Below are 12227 nucleotides of genomic sequence, written 5' to 3' on the forward strand. Positions count from 1 at the left end.
AAAATGCTTAAAAAGACTCTCTCTCTCTCTCTCTCTCTCTCTCTCTCTCTCTCTCTCTCTCTCTCTCAGAGAAAATTGAATGTTCTAAATCCTTACCCTTACTATGGTTGACCTGATTTAACATGAACTTGCTACACCTGAGACCGATCCATTCATTTTTTTTTTCAATGCTGTACTACCGGTATTTATATTACAACAGGGGTTGTTCAATGAACCAATGAACTCTTGCTGTCATATAAAAAAACTAATCGAAAGTCTTTATAACTGATAAACCCGTTCATTGTAAAGAAAAAAAAAACCTTTGCCCCAGGGTGCTCTGTCCATTTAAAATTTGGTCTTGCGAGTTGGTCAGTTTTTTAGTGACGTTAATACATATACATGTTAAGCATGTTTCTTGGACTTCCATCCACTAGAATAAGAGTTCATACCGACCATCAAAAAACTTAGACATGAATTGAAGTCAAATTTTTCGAAATCAATTTTTTTAATGTTTAATATCTACAATAATTCAAGAAACAGGGCATATTAATGTGAGCATTTTGTTTGTTTGTCATTTTATGTCATTATTCTTTAATTTTTTTTCCTTTTTTATACTATTATTTTTAGTCGATCTCGTTAGAGACCAAAACATTTACATAATTATGTACATAGTAATTCATTACACATTTATTTTATATCGTTTGTGTGATTTAATTTCAGTAGCCCTTTTCAGTGTGAAAAGAAATATGGCGCCAATAAATATATTATCAACATCGATTGCAAATCTTTATATATATATTTTTTTTAATTTCGGGAATTCGAGTAATTGTATTGCACTGAATAATACACATGTGTAGAGACCATGTCAGAAAAGGTGAAATATTGATTTACAGTGACCAAAAACACGCAGAGAAGGCATGATATTTTAATAAGCTACCAGTATCATTTGCTTACTGCAGTCATGGGGGTTAAATCAAACATTTTAAGACCATATACAATTATTCCTAGGTATTTCACATATTGAAATACCCGATTCAACAACATTGCAGTTATGTTATAAATTAATCGCATTCATAATAATAATAAATTTGAAATTTTTCAGACAGCAATGTAAACATTAGAAAGTTATCCGTCCTGTACATGTACAGTATTCCTTCTAGGTCAGGCTTTTAACACAGTAACCTAGGCCGACTACCTCTCTCTTACGGTTGGGCCACACATGACGAATACTTTTTGACCAAAAAAAAAATGAGAGAGAGAGAGAGAGAGAGAGAGAGAGAGAGCTTCTCATCAATAATTCATCAATAAAGACATGGGGTTGGTTTAAAACACAACCATCATTTAGAAAATTTATATTAATTAACACATATTGATCGAGCGGATATTGGTTTGTGTGGGGGTTTTTTTAACCACCACAAATGTTTCACTACATTTATCGTCTCTAAAAGCATATTGCGAGAATCGAATTTTATTATAACTATCGTAGTATTAAATAGCCCCTTTTGAGTGCCCCTTAAAGCATGTTCCATAACTTTGTTTTAAAGACAGGAAATAAAAAATGTTTCAGCGTGGCTTTAACAATATTGGACATGTTTTCTGGAAGTAAAGGTCAGACAGTTCCCGTAAAGCGACCGTCAGACCATAAAACGGTCTGTGTAGTCACAAATCAATAAAAACACCCCTTCCTCTAGTCTTCTTTCACACGTGCGCTACAATTGTTATGTAAACTCCCCGACCCGATATTTTTACATAATTCTTTAAACATACATACACCACAAATCTAAAGTTATATTTAGTACTTCTTACCTGAACAAATACCACTGACTTTAATCAACAGTCCAGTCTTTGAATGTTAAAAGGCTCAAGAATTTGTCTTGTTGTGGTCACCGCGGCTTTATAGCCGGTTCATGTTTTCAAAGTGTTTATAATAATATCCGTACGAGAATTAATGCCGGTCAGGACACAGTAATGATGAAACAATGTATATGAAGTCTTGTCTCAACCCTAACAATTATTTTTCAGCGTTTAAAATCAGTTTCAGTTACGTCTACACAGTCATCGTAAATACGAAAGCATGTATTGGACAGCTTCCATTATGTAAAAATAACTCCGGGGCTCTCGATGGGAAAAGAAATCATAAATCAAGAGCATTGGGGATTCAGTGGGTTTTACGGAAAATAAATGAGCCCAGGTTTATAACACACGCGTTCGGCTGAATTAGCTGCTTTTTTATAGCTGCAGATCTGTATCTCCCGGTCTGAAAAAATTCGGATGGACGACCCATTTAAAAAATTTGGATGATAGATCCATCCGATTTTTTTCAGACCCTGATGCTATATTTTGATAAAGTATTTACAGTAGCATATCTTAACAGTAAATAATACATTCATAAATTAGAACGTAATATGCATGCTATTAAAAGCAACGGGGCAACATTTACAGGAACTGTATTTGGAAACATCTAATTTAAGAGCTGTCAGAAATAGATATTTTCCACAAATGACAATTATTATACTTTAAATATTTCAGCATTTATTAAATAAAAAATGTAGGCGAGGAAATGACGAGTCGAATAAATATACCAGAATTTTGAAAGCCATTTACATTTACATGTAATTTTTGAATTACAGAATGTTTGGTTTGTTTTGGTTTGGTTAGCTTGTCACGATATGGGTGTGGATCTGGCCTTACACCTAACAAGAAAGATGTAATGTGCCTGTATATTTACGCTATGACAATATTATTTAACATACGGTCTTTACCGTTAAAAATGAATTAATAGTCGTTTAATTTACAATTAGTATAGCAAAGCGCTAAGAGCCTGCAGTTTTCTTTCTTTGTTATTTAAATGTTAACCGTAAAGAAATATTAGTTTTATCCGATAACTGGACTTTACTGTAGGAGTGAATTTGTCATGTTTGTTGCAGTTGTGTTTATTGATTGTGCAATAAACAAGCAATTGAGAGACAAAGTGACACAAAGGCATGATTGCAAGTCCTTACTTAAGACTATTATGCTGAATTTGAAATATATATGTGCTGGCCTATGTTGATACACTACATGCATAGCGATGTTTGTCAAACATGCACAATCTAGGTAGGTACGAACATGCATGCATTCATCTATTTCAATTTATTTGACATGACAAACTTGCAACCGTAAATTGTCGACAGGGAATACACCGTACTTAAAACAACAAATGCATAGGTTATTCCTAAACTGGCATGTTGTTTTGAGGGGTTTTTAGTGAGAATGTTCAAGCTTAACATCATACTAAATTAAGTGCTGGGATTCAAGTTCAAATTATAACAGAACGGAAAAGCTTCATCAAATGATTATATTTATTTATTAAACGAGCACGATATACCTATAATCTATTAAGAAGAAACATTTAAGGCATGAATAAAGAATTATTTTGGCAGTGTATACTTTATTCATACATGTAATTAGATACCCGAATAATCTTCGTAACTAAAGCATTCAATTTTCAAAGTAATACGTTTAAAATCAGGTTGTAAAATTTCGAGGAATATGTATATTCATGATAGCTTTAATTTGGTTAGATCGTCAATATACATCTATAAACGCCAACGGGTTTCATCGAAAATACTAAGAATGTAAATCATATACTAGTATATAAATACATAAATGTACATGGAGCAATTCGAGAGGACTTCTCCACGTATTAAATTATAAGACACAGTGTTTTTGTGGTTTTTTTTTTAGTTTTTGTTTAGGGGGAGGGGTAGTCTTATTTCTGAGATGAATAAAAATCTCACCCACATCACTTAGACACGAAAATTGGTATCTAGTTAAAGGGGTTGGGGTGTGGGTATGGGTCCAGTTGCCTGTCCACCTTCGTACTTTTAATACAAACATTAGTATTCTTACATGGATTCCTTGGTTCCAACGAACTAGGACGTGACGCGCTATACAATCTTGTATGCGGTTCATTTTGCAATTAATTTACATTTAATTTGAAGATAAACACCATGCAACAACACTGGAGAAATTACCTTAAAACACTGAAAAGTAAATTTCTAGGCTGATTTTAAGGTTTTGTCCTAGTACAGATTGAACCTACCCCTCCCAAAAAGAGAAAAATGTTTTTTAAAGTCTTACCATTCACAGATTTCAATATCCTCTGTATAAAGGCTCATATTTCTGGGAGTAATTTAACTTAAGGCAAACTACACTTTTAACAACAGATGCACTTTACACAATCACAAATGTTCAAACTATTTGATCGAATCCTCCCACGTGTATCTTAAAACTTGTCTTTTTCTTTAACATGTATATTATTTTTTTTAAAACTCGCGATAGTCCTCGAGTTATCATTAAAGATTATACGTAGTCACTGAAGTATATGTTATATCTGGTACCTGAAAGTCGATCTCTGAAGAAAAAATGCCGAGTCTTTCTTGTATTTCAGAAAATAATCCTTTTAAAACATTTAAATAAAGGTAAGTAAAAAAAAGGTCAGAGCCTAACGAGTTGAAATTGATAGGGTTTGCACTCACCGTCCGAGTGTCTTGTCAATCCCATGAGCATGAACTCTTAATTTTATCGATCTTTAGTAATTACAACGTACATGCATGCTCTACATGCATATTCAGCGGGTAAACTAATTTGCCGGCATTTAACATTTATTTGCACGAAGCATGTTTTGAAAGTACATGTATATTATTAAAACTCGTTTTTTTTCAATTAGCCCCCCCCCCCCCCCCCCCCCTGTCACTTTTTGGTAAAGTTATACATAACCATAGCCTACTCCTTTTTTGTTAAGATTACTGATAAGAGATACATGTATCCCCATCCCCACCCTTTCAATTTGCTTCCGACGCGACTGCAATGAATATCCATCAATGTGTCCAGGAAGAAATATACACTGTATACTAGTATATATAATAGTATACATTGAGATACCATGTTCAGAAATGAGAAGGAAGAGCAAGCCAGGTCAGGTAGTGAAGTATATTTTTTTACAATCTACTCATTTGATTCTCTAATAAGAGTTCTCTGGGTAACATCGCCTACCTCAGTACTCTAAAAGAATTCTGAAACATTTACCAAATACATATCCTTAATATATAAAACTGTAAACAAAGGGGGTTTATACAAGTCAACTACATTGTAAATGGAGAATAATGCATACCCTTTTCCACATCAGAGCCTTTTGTCCGCCCAAGACTCCAATATCAGCCCGGGGGTCGAAGGCCCGAGGGATGATATTGGTCGAGGGCTGATACAGTCTATGATATGGGAAAAGGGTATGATATCTATTATCATATACATGTATTTTTTTAAGTAAATAATATTTACATTGGGTTTATATTTCCCCTATTAAATGTGTCAGTTTTTAATATTTACATTCAGTGTATATTTCTACATATCTATTCGTTAATAAAAAAGATTTTCCTCGACAACATTTCTGGCACTATATTTTTAGTCGAGGGAGCGAAGTAAATAACATGTTAACTTGGCTGTTCCATGTATGTTTCATATCCCTGACTATGAGAGTATGTAATGACTTTAAAGCTATTTTATATAAATAAACACCATTATTTTGCCTAATAAAAGCTGTAACTTTAGTGAAAGCAACCTCAGATAATGTAGATTCAAATTCGTTCAAATCAAAATCTTGTGGAGTAGGGTGGGGCCGCATTGGAGATCCAATATAATTTTACAAAGGAAACATTATAAATAAAAGTATAAGCATTGAATGTTTATTTTTGGATGTCGTCGGTCCTATAACAGCGCCGTATTATACATTTATTCCCCCATTGTAAATCATATTTCCCGAGGGCAACGCCCGAGGGAAATATTTTTTTTCTCGGGGAATAAATCTTCATATTTCCCGTGTTAACATAAATTTCAGAATGCACCGGTGTCAATCGTTTTTCAATTTTAGTTATGCAATTACGTAGTTAATGTTTACCGGTTTCTGTCTATTTCTATTTTCTAATATATAAAGGATTTAAAACGATTTTAAAATAGAATTAATCATTTTATATAATCGTATGTTCATCCTCAGGATTTTTCTTCATCATAGAATGAAAATTCGAGGGAGTGGGATATGAAGAAAAATATGACGATGACAGGGAAATATGAAGTTTTATTGCTCTGGCACGTGATTGTCTAGTACCAATCAGATGTCGCGTTATACATGTACAGAATAATCATATTGAGGTATAATCAGATAATTTGTCTGCACGACCTGGTGTGTTATAGGACAGACGATATTAACAAATAAGCATTCAGTGCTTACCGTTTGAACATGAAATCTGGTATAAAACTGGTATACATAAGTTGTTTTTTTTTTCAATTTTCTTTTGTTCTGTTGTTATGCGGGGGAGGGGTAGGACCAGTTGCCAACTTAAGCCATACAACTACCGGATATTAAGAATTCTGACACGGGTTCGTCGGGTTGAAAGAATTGGAGCACGATGTGTTATACAATTTGGTATCCGGTTCATTTTTTCATTTTAATTCACGTTTACGACATTTATTGAATTTCTTTTCTAATTTGAAGAAAAAAAACAACATGGAGTACAAAAAGGATGGGTGGTCATCAAATTGAGGCTCTCCGATCCTCAGCCTCAAAGTATTTTTTTTTTCATCATGAAAATGTTATATATCCTTCAAACTTTGTAAATGAAATTTTTTTTATAGTATCCATGTATATTATGAAGTTATTACAATTTTGGCCACAATTGATATATAATGAAATTACTATACAAGTTGAGATCAAATTAGAAAAATCCCGGTTGTACGAATAGCTCGAACCCTTATATCTTTACGTACATGTAGTAGGTCTCCGTGGGGCCACTAAGCCAAGCAGTTCGTTAAAAGACGTTGTCTATAAAAGGCAAATTTATGGTACGAATGAAAAAAATTCCGGTTAATTAAGAGTTATCGAACATTACAGAAAATCGGAGATCGTTAACAATCAGATCCTTCGTGAATTTTAAGATATGATTTGTATAGCTATAAACTATTGTAAAGTAAAGAAAAACAACAAATATAGCTTTAAAATTTGAACATTTTGCTAAATCGCCATCTTTAGCTATTCTTCTCATTGAAATTATTATAGTCTAAAAATGGCCCCGACCAACCATCACTCTTAAATGGAACCAAGCACTCCAAATAGGAAAAAAGTTAAGAGCTTACCATGCAAAGATTTGAATTTCATCTGTATAAAGGCTCATATTTCTGAGGTAAATGAGGCAAAACTACACGTTTTGCAACATAGGCGCATTACCATGATTACCCATTCATATACGTCCGATTTATTCGATCGAATCCTCCCACGTTTATTTTAAAACCTGGGTTTTTTTTTTACAAATGGAGATATATTATGTATATAAAAATAAAAAATAATTTTGAAAAAAAACCTCGCGATTTCCTCGAGTATCATTAAAGATTATATTTAACGAATGAAGTATGATATATTTGCAGGTGGTAACTCAAAGTCGATGTTTTGATAATAAGAGTCCTGCTTTTATTTCAGAAAATAATCCTAGCTTTTTAAACATATCAATAAAGGTAAGTAAAACTAGTTCAGAACTATATTCCCCTTTCGGGTGTCGTGTCGATCCCATGAGCATGCACTCTTTCACACTTTTATCGAACTTTATCAAATTGTATGTACCCGGTATATAATATTCATTCAAAATACCGGGTATATCGTCAATCATGTTTTTAACAATAGTGCTATATTCACACCAATAATATCCATCTATGTGTTCAAGAAAAAAAAACATACTTATATAGCATACTCAAATAGTGTTAGTGTACCATAGGGGCATCTTATTCGCTACTCTCCATGACATACATATAATACATTTGATGTGTGCGTTTGGGGGGGGGGGGGGGTATTAAAATTCAGAGGGGGTCAGAAAGCCCACCAAGGCTTACAACTCAGATGAGCTTATAAAAAAAGAAAGCAAGTCAGGATTACCCCCCTCTCCTCCCCAATACACATTTTCTTAATATGTACGTACACATAATTTTTCAAAATATGTAATTAAGGCTAAGTTATTGTCATAGGTACACGATGTTGAAATATTTCTTTTTATGGATGGCTAGTTCCCATAACATAGTATTAGCAAAGTTATCATTAAAGTACAGGAAATAGAAAAGATTTTAATTTATCATTGAAGTTCAGGAAATTATCTTACTATAGATTTAAATACTTACTGTCATCTTTAATAAAACAGAGAACATGTGTGTACATGTGAATGGGGGAGAAGTGGTCTTAAAACACATGTTTACAAAGCCTTTAGAAAATGTTTTCTCCTTGCTAAATTAAAATCCTAAAGTAAAACTAGATGATTTCTGTGTAGCAAAGAAAATACTATAACAGATACATGTAATAAAATACTACACCTATATAATCAATCAATTTATTTATTTATTTGAAATCGAGATCAAAATCTACATCAGAGTGAGTGTGTGCCTTTCTTTTCTTACTGAATGAAGTACAGAGTCACAGACTTGTGGCAAAGTATTTACCTATCTTATTCTGATTGCTCAAATGTCATAACTTTGGTATCCAAAGTTGAGATTCTGATGACTAAAAAATTAAAAATTTTATTTCTTGCAACATCTTTTCAAACAGAAGGAGGGCAGATATCCAAGTGCATGTACATACCAGTAATACGCATGAATCATGTTCTGGGTATAAAAATGTATTTCCAACATATGAAATATATCTACATATATTTTCATTAAACAATGCAAAAGTTCTTGAAATATGAAACTATTCCATGTTGTTTGGAACAAATATTGCTGAAATGTCACTTCATGTATGTCACAATAGCATAAAATACATAGTTATATTAAATCAAATCACACGGAATGGGTTGTAGTTAACATATCAAATACATGTAGAAGTGGGCAATATTCCATAACCATGTTAGAGCAGATATAATAATAATTATAATTGTTATATTCAGTAGTATATTCTCACTATATAAATCTTACAGACGAATAGTCAATAAATGTGATATAACCTTCTCCAAAAAATATTGACTGGTCAATATTTTTTTAAATATTGACCGGCTAGGAATAATATCTAGAGAATATTCCCTCTATTTCAAGTAATCGCTTCTGATTTGTTGATTCGTAAACGGTAACGTAAATAACTCTTCGCGACTCCAAAACAAGGTGACGTCATTATAAGCAATCAGTCAAGGCAAGTAAACCACGAAAGCACAATGCGACGGTTTGCTATCATAACGGAAATAAGGATTTGCAAGTTACTTTGAAGTAAAATCAGGTAGAACATCTGTAACTTAATTCTTACTGGCGGTGGAATATCACCACTGACCGTTTGATGCTGAGGATATTATGGAAATGAACTTTGCACAAAATTGAATTCATGAATTCTATGTTGAGCTGAAAAAATTACGGCGATCTGTTTTCAATTTCTTTCTTAAATTTTGGTCTGTTTCTTCATATTACAAAACAAATGTTGACTGTGTTTTTGGGCAACATTGATTATATTAGCTCCCTTGTGACAAAAATATTGCCCTCCGCTTCTTGTCGGGCAATATTTCGTCCCTCGGGGGCTAATATATTTAATGTTGCCCTCAACCTCAGTCAATATTTGTATAATAATGAAATACTTTAATTTACAGACATATTTGGAGTTACATGTACATAATGATAAATATAAATAAATAGACTAATATACATGTAGTACTAATACCTGATATATGTGATATGCCATTGCCAATATGAATAAATAACCAAAAATAAACAAAACTTGCACATAATCCCAGATGTGAAAAAAGTTTCATGGGTTAACATTACACTTTTGTGTAACACTGCATGAAACTAACGATCAAATAGGTTGATAAATGAATTTCACCTGCATGATATTTAGAATACAGTTTCACACTACTGTCACTTCAGAAAGTGTCATGTCTATCTCATTTCTATAGACTGGGCATCACGTAGCACTTTCTCTTCCAGTGAAAAATCGTAAGTAAATCTACAGGCATCAATATCACTGCTTTGGATGGAAGAATAACCATTTGAGACTGATTGGTGCATGTCAAAGATAACTTGTAACTCTGGAGCAACGTCAAAAGGTACTCCACTGATCTCGGTGTGGCTAGATAGGGGTATTGTATTATAGCTCATAGTAGATTCTTGCTGGAAAGTTTGGCTGGCACTCCTCTCCATATAGTCCATGTAGGTAGGCAGAGGATACTTTGGGTGTCCAACCTACAATTTAAAATAAAAATTTATTATTATTTATTTCATATGTTTCTAATAAAAGGAAAATAAATCTCTCTCTCTACTCTTTCTCTCTTTCTCTCTCTTTCTACTGTCTGTCTGTCTCTGTCTTTCTCATAGTACCTGGTTATAATCTGGTGGGGTATCTCCAGTGAAATCACTGGCGTACACGGTGGTTCTTTCACTCTCTGTTTCAGCTACCACCAGGAACCCGTCCTCCTCTCTGTCGGATGCCCCTGCTGTTTGCTGATTGGTCACGCCCGTCTGAGACGTCTGTGTTTGGAAAGGTCGAATAACAGCTTGGAAGATGTTCATGCTTAGAAATTCTAATTATTCTGAAAGCAATTAATATTCAGTTAATTACAAAATGATATCATCACTTCATGTCATTCTTGAATTCATAAAAACTTTGAAGAAGATATCATCTTTATCAGATGTCAGAAAAAAAATGTCAGATGATACTGTTACATATTAAATCTAATACTTGGAACTGAGTACTTGTCTTAATATAATACATTTACTATTATCCGAATCAAATAAACTTTAGTTGAGATGCCAATTAATTCAAGTAATTTTCATTCATCAATCTATCCTTATTTAGTTTTACATTGATTCACTTTTGTTAGCTTTTCTCAAATTAAAGACAATATTGCTTTTATTTCTTGACTTGTTAGTTGTCTTAAATAAAATTAACAAAAAATATTGAACTGAAGTATTCCTTATTGACTCTTATGTTCATGAAATTGTATTGTATACTAATATTGTATCTGTTGCATTTGTATTGAATTGTTTATGGCCCTATTTAATATAACGTTAAGCATTGATTATTACATGTATAGTATAGTTGTGTACTGGAAGTCACAAACTTCAAAGTTATAAAACTGTAATCGACCCTGAAACAATGTATTAAATTATATTTTTGAAACATCTGTTTCAAGTGACACTTGTGCGATATTGAACACTTTAATCTTGAACAATGACAAACTATTTGAAACAAATGCTTCAAATTATTTGTAACTGCTGTTAGTCCCAAAGGAGTGTTGTAACAATGCATTACGGCAATTATATACTACATATTTCGATAATTCTATCATGATATGTACAGTGTAGGTGTGTATGAACAAAACACAAAAAGATAACCCACGTTATCGTTATGCAGCTGTTATGTATAATCTGATAATGAAAATAACTTGGTAATTTAAGTAACTTGTGAACTTCGGGAGGAATATCTTTTTCAATATTAGTGAATGATATACACATTTCTTACCTGTCATCCACTCAAAGAATACACTAGTGACTTTTAAAACGATCCATCTATTGCAACATTTACTTTATAACACGTTTCATTTGGTTGATGGTTTGTTGTTGTTTCGATGAGTAATCTAAAATCGAAAGTAGAAAGTAGCAGACTTTACAAAACCAAATCTAACTAATGTTCCGGAAAAGTTGACCCCGAAACTAAATGAATATTAATGAATATTTTAAATAAAAGGTAAAAAATTATCTTAAAATTTGATAAAGTTGGTAAGTATACCACTTTTAATAGCATCGAGTACAACAATTTTTTTTCAATGATTGCCGTTTTATTATTTGGCATTTGTATACTTTTGGCGTTCTTTGTATCATATGTATTTATCTCTTTTGAGAAGTGGACAGGCCTAGCATACATCCACATATAATATAACAAAGAATTTTATGATACTATATCATATCACAAAATATTGTACATATTGTAACATATGATATTATATTGTAATATTTTCGTCCCGAAGGGGCTAATATATCAATGTTGCCCGAAAAAGTCAACATTTGTTTTGTTATATGAAGAAACAAACCAAAATTTAAGAAAGTTATAAAAACAGATCGCCGTGATTTTCTCAGCTCAACAAAGAATTCACGATTTAATTTGTGCAAAGTTCATCTCCAAAATCAGTGGCGTAGCGTACTATAAGGCAAAAAGACAATTGCCTACACATAATTTTTTAAAGCAAAATTTAAAATTT

At 32.7% G+C, this 12227-nt stretch overlaps 2 protein-coding genes across 5 annotated transcripts in view; both read right to left on the reverse strand.

Annotated features, from left to right (window-relative positions):
• LOC128176658 (solute carrier family 23 member 1-like) overlaps positions 1–7202 on the reverse strand; it is a 32333-nt gene extending 25131 nt beyond the window's left edge. Inside the window, exon 1 of one of the 3 annotated variants that reach the window (XM_052843145.1) lies at positions 7150–7202. In XM_052843145.1, coding sequence (XP_052699105.1) covers positions 7150–7187 — 38 coding nt within the window. In that variant the 5' untranslated portion in view covers positions 7188–7202. Of the gene's footprint in view, positions 1–1785; positions 2215–4101; positions 4219–7149 lie in introns of those variants that run through there. The other 2 variants (XM_052843144.1, XM_052843147.1) reach the window with 2 other exon arrangements.
• Positions 7203–8507: 1305 nt separating this feature from the next.
• Positions 8508–11719, reverse strand: LOC128177381 (uncharacterized). Of its 2 annotated transcripts, none has more exons than XM_052844073.1 (3): positions 11492–11719; positions 10348–10550; positions 8508–10212 (listed from the first exon to the last, which is right to left on the reverse strand). In XM_052844073.1, the coding sequence occupies exons 1-3, from the start codon at positions 11496–11498 to the stop codon at positions 9910–9912; spliced, it is 513 nt and encodes a 170-aa protein (XP_052700033.1). In that variant the 5' UTR covers positions 11499–11719; the 3' UTR covers positions 8508–9909. The 2 variants fall into 2 exon arrangements, with proteins under 2 accessions (XP_052700033.1, XP_052700034.1); XM_052844074.1 differs by having other exon boundaries at positions 8539–10212; positions 10348–10559; positions 11492–11654.
• Between the last annotated feature and the right edge of the window lie 508 nt (positions 11720–12227).

Source organism: Crassostrea angulata, chromosome 3, assembly GCF_025612915.1.
Source record: "Crassostrea angulata isolate pt1a10 chromosome 3, ASM2561291v2, whole genome shotgun sequence".
Lineage (NCBI taxonomy): Eukaryota > Metazoa > Mollusca > Bivalvia > Ostreida > Ostreidae > Magallana > Magallana angulata.